This window comes from Bos mutus, chromosome 21 (assembly GCF_027580195.1).
Source record: "Bos mutus isolate GX-2022 chromosome 21, NWIPB_WYAK_1.1, whole genome shotgun sequence".
In the NCBI taxonomy this organism is placed as follows: Eukaryota; Metazoa; Chordata; class Mammalia; order Artiodactyla; family Bovidae; genus Bos; species Bos mutus.
Window position 1 is genome coordinate 19,875,591 of NC_091637.1, and position 18,041 is coordinate 19,893,631.

Consider the following 18,041-nt stretch of genomic DNA (forward strand, 5'->3'; position numbering starts at 1 on the left):
CTATGGTTTTTCCTGTGGTCATGTATGGATGTGAGAGTTGGACTGTGAAGAAGGCTGAGCGCCGAAGAATTGATGCTTTTGAACTGTGGTGTTGGAGAAGACTCTTGAGAGTCCCTTGGACTGCAAGGAGATCCAACCAGTCCATTCTGAAGGAGATCAGCCCTGGGATTTCTTTGGAAGGACTGATGCTAAAGCTGAAACTCCAGTACTTTGGCCACCTCGTGCGAAGAGTTGACTCATTGGAAAAGACTCTGATGCTGGGAGGGACTGGGGGCAGGAGGAGAAGGGGACGACAGAGGATGAGATGGCTGGATGGCATCACTGACTCGATGGACGTGAGTCTGAGTGAACTCCGGGAGTTGGTGATGGACAGGGAGGCCTGGCGTGCTGCGATTCATGGGGTTGCAAAGAGTCGGACACGACTGAGCAACTGAACTGAACTGAACATTTGTTTTAGAAAATACATACAAATGTACATGTAATACATATAATAATATATACTATACTATATACATTATATAATGTAGTAATATGCTGCCATCTGGGGCTTCTCTGAAGGCTCAGACAGTAAAGAGTCTAACTGCAGTGCAGGAGACCTGGATTTGATTCCCTGGGTCAGGAAGATTCCTTGGAGAAGGAAATGGCAACCCACTCCAGTATTCTTGCCTGGAGAATCCCATGGACAGAAGAGTTTGGTGGGCTACAGTCCAGGAGGTCGCAAAAGAGTTGGACACAACTGAGCAACTAACACACACTTGCTGCCATCTAGAAGGGGTCTGTTTCTAGAAAGTTGTACAAGAAACTGATAACAATGGTTGCCTCTGGAGAAAGGGACTTGGGGCCCTGTGGGACCTCCTGGGCACCTTCCAAAGAGTAAGAGTTCTGAAAATTACGGTTCATGCCCAGAAAATAGATTGCCTAGGTTTACTGTGGGTGTGCATGCTCAGTTGCTCAGTCATGTTTGACTCTTTGTAACCCCATGGACTGTAGCCCACCAGGCTCCTCTGTCCAGAAGATTTCCCAGGAAAGAATACTGGAGTGGGTTGTCATTTCCTCCTCCAGGGAATTTTCCCAACCCAGGGATCGAACCCATGGCTCCTGCATTGGCAGGTGGATTCTTTACCACTTGAGCCACCTGGGAAGTCCCCACTGTGGACTTAGGAGCAGATGAGAAAGAAGGAAATGAAAGGTTATTGGGAAGGAGAATGATAAAAATGATTGGCAGAGAAAGGAGAATTTCTAAAGGAAGGCAGTTGGATCAGTGTAAGCCTCCCAGAGGAGGCTTGGATTGTGTATTGAGGGTCCTCAGCCACAGCTGCATAGTGCGAGTGACTGGAAGGTTTGGGGCCTTGCTGGGCTGGAGAGACAGCAATGGTGATCTAAGGTCTCTAGTGACATTGTGAACATTTCCCTGGCCTCTGGAGATTCTGTAGTCTGGAAACAGGAAACGACAGCAGGATGGAGATGGAGGAGTGGGAGGAGGGAGGGCAGCTGCCCTTCACCTGTGCTCCGTGAGCCAGTAGGAGGGAGGCCAGGGAGAAGGCTGATCACCTGGGCAGAGCAAGAACAGACTTCTGAGGAAGAGGGATTCTGCAGGAAACTGGGAAGCATAGAGGAGGAGGGAGAAACAGGAAGGAGGACATCAGATGGTTTAACCCATGCTGGGATATTTTCAACCTAGGTACCACATTTAAGAGCCCCCTGGAAGCCTTTGCAAAGATAGCGGGCTGCCGCGGGCTGGGCTCTGGGCAGAATCACTACATCAAGGCGAGCCAGTGGGAGAAGCGGGAGGCAATCTTAAGAGCCACCTACAAGAAGTTCCTGGATGGGGAATGGGAGCCTGAGCCAATCAGGTGAGCCTGGAGGTCAGGGGTGCGGGGGTGAGGCCAGAACAACCCCTCCCTGGGAGCTTCTCCTCCGTGAGTACAGGCAGAAATCAACCCAAAGTCCTGAATTAATTCAGAGTCTCAAAGCTCTTGATGGTTTGGGTGACTTCTCTGAGAACTTGAGCAAAATCTTTTGAAAAGTTGGATGGGTTGTTTAAATATAATTAGAACAAAGGATGATAACACAGATTTAAAAGAAGGAATAGGCATCTATGGAGATGAAAAGTAGAGTTTTAGAGTTTTTTTTGTGGGGGGGTGGGGGGCCATGCAGTACTACTTACAGGATCTCAGTTCCCTGACCAGGGCTTGAACCCAGATCATGGCAGTGAAAGCGCCAAATCCTAACCACTAGACCACCAGGGACTCCCTATTTTATAATTTTTTTGTATGATAGCATCTCCTTAAAAAAATTTTGTTTTCCTGATTATCTAGACAACACAGATGATCCTAGAGAGGAAAACTGACCACTAATAACATTTTCCTCCACTTCCATCCAGTCTTTCTAAATGTAATATATTAATGTGTAATTCTTAAAACACGCTACTTTCTAATTTCAGTGAACAGGTAGGCCTCAGTGATTGTAAAACCTGAGCCTGAGTCCTTGAAGTATCTGGTGGAGCAGGTACAGCAGCCAGCTCTCCTCACAACTATTGCAGGTCTCAGAAATGTTCTTGCTTCACATGAGGAGTGAAACCTCTCATCTTGCCATCATGTGGACCTGAATTTTGTCACTTTACACAATGTCCCAGGGCTAGCTAGGCCCTAACAGAAACTAAAAAAAAAAAAAGTACTAACTTAGTACACCCGGGATAGGAACATTTACGTACTTCACCGAAGTCTGATCGTGAAGGGGTCCTCCTCCAGGACAGGAATGGCTCTGCCCATACTGGGTGCTCTTCCTGGCATGGGCGTAACTCACACCACTCTGCCTGTTAACCCTCACTAAACTCCAAGGGCCCACACACACCAGGACCAGCACATAGAATATAATTTGCTTCATGGCCCTGAACGCCCTGGAAGGTCCTTCTGAACTACTCACTTCTGGTCTTAATACCAAGATGCTGACAGTACTTCTCTTTGCCAAGGAGTCCACCACGGCTCTGACCAGTGTCTCTTTCTTTCCCAGTATGGCTACGTTCTACTTCCTCCTTCCCAGTCGCGTAATCCCAATGCCCGCGGGAGTCAAGAGATCCCCAGGTAAAGGAAGGTGAAGCAGGTGGTCATCTGGGGGAATGCCCAGCAAGCCCTCCTAGAGAAGCTCTGCTCAGCACACCCTGCCTGCTGGGAGGGAATGAGGTGGAAAGTGGGTTGCCAGCTGCAGCTTAACGGTTTCTAGTTGCACCTGTGACCCCTGAGACCAGATTCCTTGATGATGGACGCTGGCACCGTCTTCAGGGTGTGAGCTGCCACAGAGGATGGTGTGCACACATCCCGCCAGGCTGCTTCCGGATTTTTGTTGTTCAGACTTTTCAGTCATGTCCGCCTATTTGCAACCCTATGAACTGCAGCATGCCAGGCTTCCCTGTCCTTCACCGTCTCCCGGAGTTTGCTCAAACTCACATCCATTAAGTCAATGATGCCATCCAACCATCTCATCCTCTGTCACCCCCTTATCCTGCCCTCAACCTTTCCCAGCATCAGGATCTTTTCCAATGATTGGTTCTTCACATCAGGTGGCCAAAGTTTGGAGCTTCAGCTTTCGCATCAGTCCTTCCAATGAATATTCAGGGTTGATTTCCTTTAGGATTGACTGGTTTGATCTCCTTGCAGTCCAAGGAACTCCCATGAGTCTTCTCCAGCATCAATTCTTTGGCACTCAGCCTTTTTTATGGTCCACCTCTCTGGATATGAATTCCTTTCTGTAGAAAATGTTAGTTAGAACACTGACAGCCTAGCGGACAGGAATTTATCTAGAAGATGTGAAAGCAGCCAATGGGTAGTAGTGACCATCCTCCCTGTACAGGAAGATGAGTTGGCTCCAGGAGCAGCCCTCCTGGGGGTGCCCAGCCCCTCAGCTGGTAGCTCACCCCTCAGTTGGGTGCTGCCCATTGGCACAAACCATTTCAAACTGACCTCCTCCTGGGCAAACCCCTCCACCCAAATCAAAGTCCACCCAGACTCCTTCCGTGACGCCCCTTTCCTCTCTTCTTTCCCAGGGCTAGCCTGTGTCCTTGGTGTACACTGGACCGATCATCACAACTTCTTCTTCTATTCACTTAACCGGACGCTGAAGGATAAAGTTGGTACTTTACTGCCGGGATGGGAGTCACCTAAGCTCAGGGCTCTCGTGTCCTTCTTCAGCTTAGCCAAGAGCACATGACTGACAGTTGCGTGGCTTTTAGGGGACCAGAGCTGTGCAGACAGAGTGGGTGGCTTGCTAGCTGTGGTGTGACCCCAAGGCTGTGTCTCTGAACTGTCGTGTTTCTTAAAGATGATGTCCATGGGGACAGAGCCCCGTCTGGTTTACAGGGCTCCTTAGGCAATGAAGGTAAAAAAAGGGGGGGCTTGGTTCCAGCACATGTCTGCAATCAGTGTGGTTTCAGGCCAGTCACTTGATGCCCCAATCCCCTGTTTTCTCCTCCAAAGCAGAAAACCACTCAGTTACACCATCCTTATGTACTCCACGCATTAGTCGTGAATAGCAAAATCCAGTTTCTCTACGTGAAGGCTCTTTTGAAGTTGAAAGGCACTTAAGAAATATGAGTGGTGGTGGTTTGTTTTTGACAAACTCAGGGAGGCAGTTCCACGAACAAATTCACTCTGTGTGAATTCCTTGAGCTAACACTATGCTGTCCAGAGTTATACTCAGAAGTAATGTTTAAAAACTCACAAAGGAAGAATTTCTTTCCTTCCATCCCTCTCCCAGGAAACCTGGCTTCTAATCTCCACTTCTGTACTGACTGGCTCTTGTGACTTTGGGCAATTCGCTTGTTTCTCTGCCTCATTCTGCTCATCTGTAAAATGCGGGTTCTAATAGGACCCACCTCATAGGATCCCTGTGAGAATTAAATGAAATGAAGCCCATAAAGTGCCCGCTCTGGTGCTTAGCACCTAGTAAGTCCTCACTCAGTGTTCCTACTCATGCTCAGTCGCTCAGTCCTGTGGTACTCTTTTGCAATCCCATGGACTGTAGCCCTCCAGGCTCCTCTGTCCATGGGATTCTGCAGGAGAATACAGAGGTGGATTGCCATTTCCTTCTCCAGGGAATCTTTCCAATGCAGGGATCAAACCCATGTCTCCTGCTTGGCAGGTGGATTCCTTACCACTGACCCACCAGGGAAGCCCCAATCCCTGTTAACTGTAGTATAATAATCATATAACTTGTTATATTATCCTGAGGAAGGAGACAGCATGGCACATAGAGGAGAGAGATGGTGAGTCCAGACAGGCAGACCAGTCTGGGTCTCAGGTTGTCCGGGTGGCGGTGATGGGTGGGAGCGGGGGTCCGGGGGCGGCCTGGTGAGTGGCATCTCCCCTCTAGACCCCGAGGGCGTGTGGCCGTGCGCCGCGCCCATCGTGGTATCTCAGCTCAGTCCCTGCTCTTCCTACCTGGTGCTGGCCTGCGAGGACGGCGTGCTCTCGCTCTGGGACCTGGCGCAAGGTAAGCCCCGCCCCGCCCCGCCCTCCACCTCTGCGCCGCCGTTACACACCCTGACCTGGCCGGGTTAACACTTCCTCCCTTCCGCTCCAGTGCTGATTTGTCCCCTTCCTTGGGTTTGGTTCTTCCACATACTTAGAGGGGTTCCTCCTGAAGGGGGCTCCCTTCTCCCCGTGGGCGTTGGCTATGAATTCCTTTCTGTAGGAAATGTTAGTTAAAACACTGACAGCCTAGTGGACAGGCTGCCTTCACTTCGAAGGTTGCTCGCTGCCTGGGTTTTGTTTGGTTTTTCTTCTGGTTCTTCTGGGTCTTTACTGCAGCACACAGGCTTCTCTAGTTGTGGCGCGCGCGCGCTTAGTTGCCCCGCGGGCTGTGGGATCTTAGTTCCCCAACCAGGGATCAATCCCGACATCCCCTGCCCTGAAAGGTGGGTTCTGAGCCACTGGACCACCAGGGAAGCCCCTCAGTGCTTGGTTTTGCCTCCTGTCCCTCACACACTCGCTGGTCACAGACCTCGCGCCCACGGCTGCCTCCCTCTGCCCCTTGCCTGACCTACTCGTGCCCTCCCTTCCTCCAGGACTCATTCTTGGAGTTGTTGCTCTTCCTGAAAAGTGCTTCTGCCAAAGCATCCACTTCCTGAAATACTTCCTAGTCCACAAAGGACAGAATGTGTATCCGGAGGGCTCAGTGAAATGCCACATGAAATGCGTGGTGCTGTGTACAGACGCGTCTCTCCATCTGGTGACGGCCTCGGGGATCCAGAACTCCACCATCAGTCTGCTGGTGGAGAGGTGGGTGGTTGAGGGGAGGGCGGGGTACATGATCTGCCAGACATACCGCCCTGTTTAATAGTAAGAAACTGAAACAACCTCTCAGACTAGAGTTCACTTTCCCTCTGGTCATCACTGTCTCAGTGAGCTTTTCAGAATTACTAACGTCTTTTATTGGGTTGGCTGAAAAGTTCGTTTGGGTTTATTTTCTGTATTTTATGGAAAAACCCAAATGAACTTTTTGGCCAACCCTATACATTCAGAGTGGAGAAGGAAATGGCAACCCACTCCAGTATTCTTGTCTGGAGAATCCCAGGGACAGAGGAGCCTAGTGGGCTGCTGCCTATGGGGTTGCACAGAGTCGGACACGACTGAAGTGACTTAGCAGCAGCAGCATACATTCAGAGAAGACAGTAGCAACCCACTCCAGTATTCTTGCCTGGAAAATCCCATGGGCGGAGGAGCGTGGTGGGCTGCAGTCCATGGAGTCGCTAAGAGTCGGACACGACTGAGCAACTTCACTTTCACTTTTCACTTTCATGCATTGGAGAAGGAAATGGCAGCCCACTCCAGTGTTCTTGCCTGGAGAATCTCAGGGATGGGGGAGCCTGGTGGGCTGCCGTCTATTGGGTCGCACACAGTTGGACATGACTGAAGCAACTTAGCAGCAGAAGCAGCATACGTGTGGAGATATATATATGAGTTCTATGTATATAAATTGTGTGTTGGCACAAATGACATCTTTCCTATCCCATGTGACCAAGAAGAGGGTTGTTTTTGCCAAAATATTGTTTGTAGTCAGTTTCTTCAAAGGCCTCTTTTAAATTGTGAAATATTTTATGCATGCAAATAACCTGTATAGTATGTGTGAGGGTGTGTATTTAGCATACATATGGGGCGGGGGTGGGAACTCCACTGTCCCCATCACCAAGCTTAAGAAATAGATCATCTCCAATTCAGTTAAGGCTCTCTGTGTGCCTCTCCTGGATCACATCCTTCTCTCCTCCACTTCAAAAGTGGTTGTTGTTCAGTCACTAAATTGTGTCTAACTCTCTACAACCCCACGGACTGCAGCGTACCAGGCTTCTCTGTCCTTCACCATCTCTCAGAGTTTGCTCAAAGTCATGTCCATTGAGTCCATGATGCCATCCAACCGTCTCATCTTCTGTTGTCCCCTTCTCCTCCTGCCCTCAATCTTTTCCAGCATCAGGGTCTTTTCCAGTGAGTCAGCTTTTCACATTAGGTGGCCAAAGTATTGGAGCTTCGGCCTCAGCATCAGTCCTTCCAATGAATATTCAGGGTTGATTTTAATTATCTATTGCTGCATATAACAAACCACTCCACAATTTAGTGACTTAAGGAAACAGTCACCACTTAACCTCTGATGCTGTAGGTCAGCACTTGGGGCTGGGCTCAGTTGGACAATCCCTGCTCTGGGCTTGCCTTGACTCTCACAGATGCCCATGGGTGAGGGGCCGACTAGCGGGCCTTACTCACATACAGGCAGCTGGCAGCTGGTGGCCAAGGCACTCCTCCTTGCAGCCTCTCCTGCAGGCTGTCCCAGGCTCCTCAGTAAACCTCAGGGCTCCCAGCCGCCATCAAGGCTCACTGATGTTTTCCAAGCCCTGTGCACTGCTTGTGTTACACTGGACACAGTATGTCATCTGGCCGTGCCCACATTTAAGCAGTGGAAAAGCAGACTCCACATTTTTCCCCTTGATTTATTTATTTTTAATTGAAGGATAATTACAGTATTGTATTGGTTTCTGCCATACGTCAACGTGGATCAGCCATAGGTATACATATGTCCCCTCCCTCTTGAGCCTCCCTCCCACCTCCCATTCCATCCCACCCCTCTAGGTTGTCAAAGAGCCTCGGTTTGAGTTCCCTGAGTCATACAGCAAACTCCCAGTGGCTATCTATTTTACATACGCTAGTGTATATGTGTCCATGCAAACCTCTCCATTCTCCCGCCCTCTCCTGCCCCAGCCTGTGTCACAAGTCTGTTCTCTTTGTGTCTCCATTGCTGCCCTGTAAATAGGTTCACCAGACCATCTTTTTAATTCCATATATATGCATTAATATACAATATTTGTTTTTCTCTTTCTGACTTACTTCACTCTGTATAATAGACTCCACCTTTTTTAAAATGGGAGTTACTGCTAAATATTATGTCTAATTTTTTTTTCAAAAAAAAATATACCACACTGTTTTCCTAAATTCATCATCTCTTTGTTTTCCTTCAAGAATTAACCACATTCATACGACTGTATCTCCAAGCCATATACACTCCAGCTGTGCATATTTTAGGGAACTTGCTAATGGGATCATATTCTGTGTATTCTCCCATTTGTTTTCTACTGCCATTTATTCTGTGACTTGCTTTGCAGTATTGTTCAGGAGAATGGTACATGTTGTGTGCAGCTCCAGCTCTTTTATTTTCATTGCTATATAGTATCCCATCATATAATGTAACACAATTACCTAAGCACTCTCCTAGCAATGGATATTTAGACGGTTCCCAGTTTTTGCTCCTGTGAACATCTCTGACATACATCCTGATGCTTCTAGAGAAGAACTTGTCTGTATTGGATATAGGTATATGCCTAGGAGAGGACGGCAAAACTTGAAAGCTCCCACAGTCTGGATGTCTGTGTGTGTTTAATACAGGCCAGTGAAGTACCTGGATGAAGCCATCTGTGCCGTGGCCCCGGTCCAAGCCTTACCTGGCATGGTAGGTTCCTCAGGCCCCTCATTCTTCTTTAGTGAATGTGTTCATTATTCCTTCCCAAAAATCTCTGCTGAAGGCCTGTTGTGTGCTGGGCACAGATTGGGAGGAGAAAGCCCTTGCCCTCGTGGAGCTCCCAGTTCAGTGGGGAAGACAGGTGAGCCCCGGCAGGCGGCTTCTTTACCGCTGCTGCCGGCAGCTCCACAGGAGCAGACACCGCTTTCCTGCTGCCCGCCGAACAGCTCCAGCTGGATCCAGAGGCTGGGTGCCCAAGGGTGAATAAATTCCCCCTTTGTTTTTATTTCTAGCTGGTTTTCTTATTTCACACTGGGATGAGTGACAGACTGGAGAAGTCCCCACTCACCATCTCTTTGCTCCCCAGGTGCTGACCTTTTCCAGAGATGGCTCTGTGTTCCTCATGGACGTGGCCAAGTCGCAGATTGTCTGCTCCTTTGCTCTCCCCAGATCCTACTCCCTGGCAGCCCCCTGGAACCCAGTGTTTGTCGTGTCTTTACACCACCCGTGTTTCCTGCTCCGAGGTACGGAGGGGGCCCGTGAGGGCTGCCGCCCAGACCTGTGGCCTGCTGACCACCTCCAACTCTCTCAGTCCTTGCATAGAGCACAGGGTGACCCTGTCCAGTCTCCTCCCCACTCCTCATCCCAGCCCCCGCAGGCCAGGACACTGCCGCTCAGTCCTCACTGGCGCTTAGATAAAATGCTGGGCAAGTCTCCCTTCTGGACTCCTGCTCCTCCAGATCAAGTGATCCCCTCTTAGCCCAAACCCAGTGATCCAGGCTTTGTAAGCAGAGAGCAGCCCCCTCGCACCCACCCTGACCGCAAGGCACACAGAAAAGGTAATCACTAGAACAGAACACCACATTCCTGTTTCATCCCAGGAGACCATCCAGATGAAATTGGATCTGCCAGCAAAGCAGAAGACATCCCAAATTCTATTTTCTATTTTAATTTTGAGGACTACCCACTCCTAAAAAACTTCTCAAGAAACTGCACCATTCCTCAAGCTAGCATATTGGCCCACCCAACATTTGCCCAGGCGCTGCCCCTGGAGGAGAGATGCGAGAAATTCTTCCAAAAGAGGTGAAGTTCTGGGTCTCTGTACCAGGGTAGTCTCTGGACCATGGAATAAGTGGTTTGCTTGATCATAAAATCCTTTTCGGCATTTAAATCCCACTCAGGTTGGAAGAAAAGGAGGAAAGAATTCAGGCCGGTAGAAAAGAAAGGCTTCAAGTTGGTGTTTTCTTCCTGTCAAGGCTGTCTTTTTCTTGTTGCTTTTTCAATTCTTTTTTTTTTTAAGTATATTTGGATTATCAGACACAGTCATCTAAGACAGGGGTTGGCAAACTACAGCCAAATTTGGCCTACTGCCTGTTTTTGTGAATAGAGTTTCACCGGAAGACACCACACCCACCGCTTTATGTCTCATCTGCGTATGTAAGAGTTACAGAGGCGCTGAGCAGCTGCAGCAGAGACGCTCTGACCCACAAAGCCTAAATCATTTCCTAGCTGGCCTTGTAGAGAAAATGTTTGCCAGCCCCTTGTCTGAGCCCCCTTTCCTTTCTCCATCATCCATATAAACAATTACGTGATACACCTCTCCTCTTTCCCTGTCTGTAACCCCCAGCCCCAAGGGGACTCTGCTTGTGTTCCTTCCTGCTATAAAAGCATCATTAATGGTACTCAGTCCATTCTGAGAAAGCAGGGTCTCTCTTTTTTTAATTTCATTTATTTACTTATTTATGTTTGGCTGCTCTGGGTCTTCATTGCTACACACGGGACTTTCTCTAGTTGCGGTATGAGGGTGTTTCATTGCCGTGGCTTCTCTCACGGTGGAGCCCAGGCTCCAAGCGCATGGGCTTCAGTAGCTGCAATCCCGGGCTCTAGAGTGAGTGCTCAGTAGTTGAAGCCCGCGGGCTTAGTTGCTCTGAGGCATGTGGAATCTCCCCTGACCAGGGATCAAATCTGTGTCCCCTGCGTTGGCAGGCAGATTCTTAACCACTGGATCTCTGGAGAAGTCCAGCTGGGGTCTCTTCTAATCCATCCACAACATTATATTGGATAATGAAGCATGTGTGATGTTTTTTCTTTGTATTTTTCCTATTTGCAACTTTTCTACCCAACATACGGATGTTTTTGGAAAATTTCAAACAATGGCTTAAAAAAAGTCGAGAGAATGAGGTCAGGTCATGGCTGTAGTGGGGCCATTCTCCTGGGTTGAGAGTCATGCTGTGGAGCTTCCTGGTGCTCTTGCTTGATAAGGCTCAGAGAAGTTGTTTAATGAGCATGTTCCCCTTTCTGTCCTCTCTAACTCCCTTCTTTCACTAGCCTAGGAAGGGTGTGCCTTCCTACTTCACCCAAAAGCCAACTGACTGCCCTCCCAGTGGGAAGGGACCAGAGGCCAGTGGCTCCAGCTCCGGGCAGCTCACCTCCTGCCTGACAGCCGAGGACCTGAGCAACTCAGGATGCCTTAGCCCCTGACCATTTCCTCCCTCAGTCAGGGCGCAGGTGGACATTACCACTCAGACATCGCTTAACTAACCCTGCTTAGCCTGATAAGTTTGCTTCTCATGTAGCGCTACTACCATAACAGAGTAATTACCCACTGAAAAAATGTTACTCGTTATTTCTCAGTTTTATGTTGTTCAGATGCTCAGTCGTGTCTGACTCTTTGCAACCCCTTGGACTGCAGCACACAGGCTTCCCTGCCTTCACCATCTCCCAGAGTTTGTTCAAACTCATGTCCATTGAGTTGGTGATGCCATCTCATCCTCTGTTGCCCCCTTCGCCTTCTGGCCTCAATCTTTCCCAGCATCAGATTCTTTTCCAGTGAGTCAGTTCTTTGCATCAGGTGGCCAAAGTATTGACGCTTCAGCTTCAGCATCAGTCCTTCCAATGAATATTCAGGGCTGATTTCCTTTAGGATTGACTGGTTGGATCTCCTTGTAGTCCAAGGAACTCTCCAGAGTCTTCTCCAGCACCACAGTTTGAAAGCATCAATTCTTCAGTGCTCAGTCTTCTAAGCTTTTATATATATATATATATATATATATATATATGCACTTATAGAAATTTGGGAAACAGGACAATAAAGAAAATTTAATTTATTTATTAAATTAAATAATAATTTAATTATTATTTAAATTAATATCACCCCCAGATCCCAGTGCTGCCATTAATGCATCAGTAAATTTCCTTAAGATTTTATCATTAGCATTTTTACTATGTTGAGATCATGTTCACTTTTTTCATCTGGCTTTATGTCACTCCAGAATACAACTTAATGACTTTTTAAGAAAAACTTCCTTGTTGCTCTGGTTTTTAATGTCTATGTACATAAATTTCCATGGGAAGGGTGTCTATAATATCCTTCCCCACTCCTCCATGGCTGGGTCTGCTCTCTTAAGAAGGCAGTCCCTTCTGCCCTGACCCCCTCCAGTCTCCAGAGACCCATCCTGGCCCCCATCGGGTATAGAAGGCGTTCCTCTATCTCCCCTTCCCAACCGTGTCTCTTCCTTTATCAACACATCTTAGCTCCTAGGTCCCACACCCCAGCCCCTCCCCAGGAGCAACTGCAGAAGCCGGGTGGGGTGGAAGGGCCTGCCTCCCAGGAAACCTTCTGCTGGGAAGTGGGCTGGAGTCAGCATGGCTGACCAGGTGGGGGGCTGAGGGGCCAGGTGCAGGGCTCAGGGCTGAAAGAGCAGTGGGAGCTTGGGGAAGGGAAAAGCTCAGGGAGGTGCTCCCTCGGTCCAAGGACCCAGCAGGAGCCAGGAGGGGTTGCATGGTGTGGTTGGGGCAGCTCAGCTTGAAGGGACATTTACTTGGGCCTGATCACAGGATTCAATCATTTCCCTCGAGGTCCCAGAGATAAATTAGGAAACACTGATTTAGTCAAGGCATTTCCTGCTCCCTGGTGGCTCAGACAGTAAAGAATCTGCCTGCAGTGCAGGAGACCCAGGTTCGATCCCTGGGTTGGGAAGGTCCCCTGAAGAAGGGAATGGCAAACCCACTCCAGTACCCTTGCCTGAAAAATCCCATGGACAGAGGAGCCTGACAGGCTACATCCATAGGGTCGCAAAGAGTCAGACATGACTGAGCGACTAACGCCTCCACTTTCCCCATTCTGCTTGCTCTGAGGTCTGACGTCTGGGACTTTTCCAAAGAGTATCCTGCCTCCAATACTTTATTATGTTAAATAGACCTCAGTTCCGAAAAAAAGTCGGTAAGCATTTATATTCTCATAACCTAGATTCTGTCATTAACATTTTATTCTCATTTTCTTGGACATAAATATGTCCAAGGATTTTAATCATTTTTTTGGTCTCTGTTTACTCCTTGTGACTGAAACAGTTTCCCTTGGCCCTAAAACTAGGTGAAACTTTAAGGCAATGGATCTATGCGGCAATAGACTCAGAGTTCAAACTTAAGACAGTCTGTCCAAAGTGTTTTTGCAAAATGTGCACTTGGGACTTTTATAAATAGCCAGTGTGAAACTGAAGCATGCCTTTTGGACTTGGGAAGAAGGCCAGTTAGCACCCAGTACGCCACCCCCCCTCCACAGGCCTGGCTTCTGTCCCATTCCTCCTGGGCCTCCAGGGCACCATTCCCATCTGGTTCCACTCCCTGATGGCAGGTCTGCCGTCTCGGCTGGGTCAGACTTTTGATCACAAGACAGAAATTTTAGGACACAGGAAGCTGCTAGAAACAACTCCTCACCCCTCTTTCTTCCTTCCATGCCCCCTTTATTCCCTGTAGCCAAGCAGAAGGTGGGCTTCTGGGCTGACCCAACAGTCTCATGTCCACAGGGCACACACCGGCTTGGCGAAGGGTTGGGCAGATCCCATGTGGACCCCAGATGAGATTTCCCTTTAGGGTGGAGGAAGAATACTCCCACTGCCCCGTCTTCACTGTCCCTAGGAGGGAAATTGTGGGCCTGTCCTAACCTTCCTTTGCCTTTCTTTTATTATTATTAATTGATTAATTAATATATTTGTTTTACTTTGGCTGTGCTGGGTCTTTGTTGCTGTACTCAGGCTTTCTTTAGTTGTAGCGAGTAGGGGCTTCTCTCCAGCTGCAGTGCTAGCCTCCAGGGCACACAGGCTTCAGTAGCTGTGGCACATGGGCTTTAGCTGCCCCGCGGCATGTGGAATCTCCCCAGGCCAGGGATTGAATCCGTGTCCCCTGCATTGGCAGGCAAACTCTTAACTACTGCACCACCAGGGAAGTTCTGCTTTTCTCGAGAAATAGAGGGACAAACTTCTGGAAAATTATTTATAGACCCATAGACCCCACATGTGCAGGCTGTAAGGCTACTGGAATTCAGAGGTCTTGCCTGAGGCTTTACAGATGTTCCATCTGCTCTCCCACTTTGCAGATGGACAGCCCATCTTTTTGGAAGTTGGATGCACACACATGGCTTCAAAACAATAGACTGCAGTCATATTTGTTATGACATCATGGGGAAGGAAAACCCTTTCTTTGCCTGATGGTGGAGGGAGGGTGTCTGGAGGTCCAGGGAGGGCTGTCCCCAGGGACAGTCAGTACCTAGCCTCAGAGGGGCAGGCATCCTCCCGGGTCCTTCCTCACTGCTGAGTGCCGGTGCTCAGCCAAAGGGAAGGGCACTGGTGCCATGAGAGCCACCCGCCCAGCTTCCACGTGCTCCCCACACCTCTGCGGTGCCCTTGGTGGATAAACTTGCCTCTCACTTCCCAGAGCACCCAGGACCTTGGCTGCCCTCTCACCCAGGTCACCCCCACCCTCACTCCCTGTCTCCCTCCTGATTCAGAGAAAGTGGCCTCCTGCTTATACCCACGGCTATCTCCTCCCCCAGGCACCCAGACCTTCCTGTCCATCGGGTCGGTGACCTCTTCCCTCCAGGGTCTTAATCACAGGCATGTGTCCCCACTGCATTCCCAAGTTAGGAAACAAGCCAGCGCCTTCCCAGTTCTGAGCCGCCTATTCCTCCTCCGCCCAGAGCCACACTCCCAGTGACTACACCCCACTCCTGAGCCCTCTTCCCCCATCTGCGCCCCAGCCCACAGCAGACTCCACCACGGGGGTCACTCTGGCCCCATTTCCCAGCCAACATCCTCCCACAGTCATTTTTGTGAGTTTTTCCTAGTATTTCTGTGGGATGAATTGGAGGTGGGCTTTCAGAGTTACAGGGGAGGTACGTCTGAAAGGGCAGATTCACCCTGCGTCCTTAGCCCCTCCCCAGACTGGCCAAGAAATGAGGTACAAAACTCATAGTTCATAACTCTTTCAATTTGGAAATTAAGGAGGTTGAGCATCTTTATGTTATATCTATTCTATGTTTCTCTGTCTCCTTCTGTAAATTGATCTGGCTTTCTTTCTCATGGCTGAGTTCTTTTTAATTTATTTATGTATATGGCTCTGCCAGGTCTTAACTGCGGCACGTGGGATCTGGTTCTCTGACCAGGGATCGAACACGGGCCCCCTGCACTTGGTGCGGGAAGTCTTAGCCCCTGGGCCACCAAGGAAGTCCTCATTTTCTTTTGATTTTAAAGAGTTCTTTGTTAATACGTTGTAAATCATTTTGCCTGATTTGTCTTTGGTTAGGAGTAATTTTGGTTGCCTGTTTAGCCAAACAGAAGTTGTGGAGTGGGATGTTTCCCCCTCCGTCCCCCAGGCTTTGCTGACAGGTGGTATGTAACTGAATCACTTTGCTGCTCAGCAGTAATTCACACAACATTGTAAATCAACTAGTCTTCAATTTTAAAAAATGAATTAACCTTTCCTGAGCACCTGCAGTGTACCAGGTACTATGCTCAGTACTTTGAGGCACATCTTGTTTCTTACTAGGGTTAACTTTATCCCCTACAGCCAGGAAGCTAAGGCTGGCAGAGGTCAACTCGCCGGTCCAGGGTCACCAGCTTCTAAGTGAAGGAGCTGGGTCTGCACACGAGCTGCGAGGGGCCAAGGCCTGCACACCCTCTGCCTGTCCCCTGCCCACGGACTCCCACACACACCCCACACACGGGGACTGGAAACTCCAAGGGTCGTCAATAGGGAAAGAGAAAGAGGCAGATCTGAGTGTTGCCAGGAAGCAACCGCCAGGATACATTTTCAGTGAGAAAGGCAGGCAGTGTGTTGCACCCTTCCTTTTAAGTTTAAAAGGAGAGATAATATGCATGCCTGCACTTGTGTGTCTGAACGGTTTTCAAGGATTTACAAGGAGCCATTCATTACAGTTTCTTCGGGAACAGAAAATAAGGGTCTGAGGTGAGAAGGAGGTTTACTTTTAATTGTATACCCACTTTTGAATCCTTTGATTTTTTTTTTAAGCAAAGCATAGGTTACTTACATTAAAAAAAAAAATGCTTTAATGCACTGAGTACCAGACATCTCGGTGTGGCTGTCTGACTGGCAGAGCCGCAGAACATACCCAAACCTGTGGTCCTTGTCTTTCCCCCAGAAGTGTCCCTCTTCCCACTTGCTCTAAGCTTTTAAACGTTGTCCGCTTACTCAGGCGCCCGAGGTAGAAAGCTGGCAGCAGCCCGCACCCCTCCCCAGAAGGAAGGCCACCTCTCTTCTGCCTGCTCCCCATGGCCAGGTCTGCATGCAGCCTGAAGGGTGACCCTGGGCTTCTCTGATTCTGCCACACTGACTGTGCATTTATTTTTTTTTTTAAAGACTCAACTCAGAAATCCTATTCTCTGGGGGCATTCCCCAGGCAGGAAGTGCTCTTCTCTAGTTTTATTCTATTGCTTTTAAATGCCTCCTGTTACAAATGTTCTTTTCCTCTTGTCACCTCACTAAACTGGGCTTCCCAGGTGGTGCTAGTGGTAAAGAATCTGCCTGCCAATGCAGGAGACAGCAAGAGACAAGAGTTTGATCCCTGGATCAGGAAGATCCCCTGGAATAGGAAATGGCAACCCATTCCAATATTCTTGCCTGGGAAATTCCATGGACAGACGAGTCTGGCGGGCTACAGTCCATGGGGTCGCAAAGAGTCGGATATGACTTAGTGACTGATCACCTCACTAAACTGTGGTGGGGGAGAGGGCAACTGTTTTAGTCACTTTGATCTTGCCAACGCTTCCCCCAGTGCTGGTCACTAGTACGTGCTCATGAGATGTTCCACGTAACTAGTGGCATTCGGATGTATTTAATGTTGGTCCTGCAAATAGACTTTTAGTTCATAAATTCACCTTCCATCACGCGTATTATTCCTTCTGCAAAGCTGATTCAGGTACCTTCTGTGCACCAGGCTGAGTCCTGAGAACACAGACAGGAAGCAGATGTGTCATTTGGGGAGTTTCTCATATCAGCCCAGGGTGGTCAGGGTCTGCCCTGGGGACCTAGGAGCCCTGGGTGGGGGGTTGGGTGGGGGGAATAGAGAATGGGGGGGATGTGGTACAAAGCAAGTTCCCCTCATCAATGGCCTGTCCCACAGTATTCAGAACCTGGCAAAGTACAAGGTGAAAGAGGAAGAGCACTGGACCCGGCTTCGGAGGTATTCCTTGCTTCTCCAAAAAGAGGACCTTAAGAAGTGACCGGGCTGCGGCCCTAGGCTCTGAAGAGCTTGGCAGCAGGCAGGCTTTGCCCCGGAACGCTCTGAGATCAAGAGACAAGACAAAGGGCTGAAGCTCAGTAGGCTTCAGGGGCCTGGCTTGAAGTCTGGGACCTCTGCAAGCCAGCAAGGGGAGACACATGATTTGGGGGTGGGGGGGCCTTCAACCTGTAAGCCACTTGTCAGAATGCTCAGGAGAGCAGATGTCACCTGAATAAACAGAGATATTGTTTCCAGGCTCCAAAGCTGCTGTGGTATGTATCCTTCATTCCCACTCAGTCCAGACCCCCAGCAGGGCCCAGGCAATGAGGTCAGCCAGAGTCCCAGGCCTGGTGAGGACCGTTTGCCTCATAGGCCCACAAACAGAGCAGGAGCCACTCTGCTCAAATAAGCAAGACACCCAGTCCACCGGGCTCTGTGTGGCCCCCTTTTCTCTTGGCCCACTTGTTGTGGAATCACTCTGGAGAGGCTGGGGCTCAGAGTAGGTTGACTGCCTGCCTGAGGTCACACA

At 49.3% G+C, this 18,041-nt stretch overlaps 1 protein-coding gene and 1 non-coding gene across 6 annotated transcripts in view; one reads left to right on the forward strand and one right to left on the reverse strand.

Moving 5' to 3' along the window:
• Positions 1-17,764, forward strand: part of WDR93 (WD repeat domain 93) — a 52,392-nt gene extending 34,628 nt beyond the window's left edge. For 2 of the 5 annotated variants that reach the window (XM_070358257.1, XM_070358258.1), the window contains exons 9-17: positions 1,682-1,853; positions 3,013-3,083; positions 4,043-4,129; positions 5,368-5,487; positions 6,062-6,275; positions 8,925-8,988; positions 9,365-9,521; positions 9,879-10,080; positions 10,179-13,112. In XM_070358257.1, coding sequence (XP_070214358.1) covers positions 1,682-1,853; positions 3,013-3,083; positions 4,043-4,129; positions 5,368-5,487; positions 6,062-6,275; positions 8,925-8,988; positions 9,365-9,521; positions 9,879-10,080; positions 10,179-10,296 — 1,205 coding nt within the window. In that variant the 3' untranslated portion in view covers positions 10,297-13,112. Of the gene's footprint in view, positions 1-1,681; positions 1,854-3,012; positions 3,084-4,042; positions 4,130-5,367; positions 5,488-6,061; positions 6,276-8,924; positions 8,989-9,364; positions 9,522-9,878; positions 10,081-10,178; positions 13,113-13,134; positions 13,220-17,413 lie in introns of those variants that run through there. The other 3 variants (XM_070358259.1, XM_005895146.3, XM_070358260.1) reach the window with 3 other exon arrangements.
• Positions 2,178-2,249, reverse strand: TRNAE-UUC (transfer RNA glutamic acid (anticodon UUC)). Its single transcript has one exon. It is a non-coding gene; the product is annotated as a tRNA-Glu (tRNA).
• Positions 17,765-18,041: the final 277 nt, after the last annotated feature.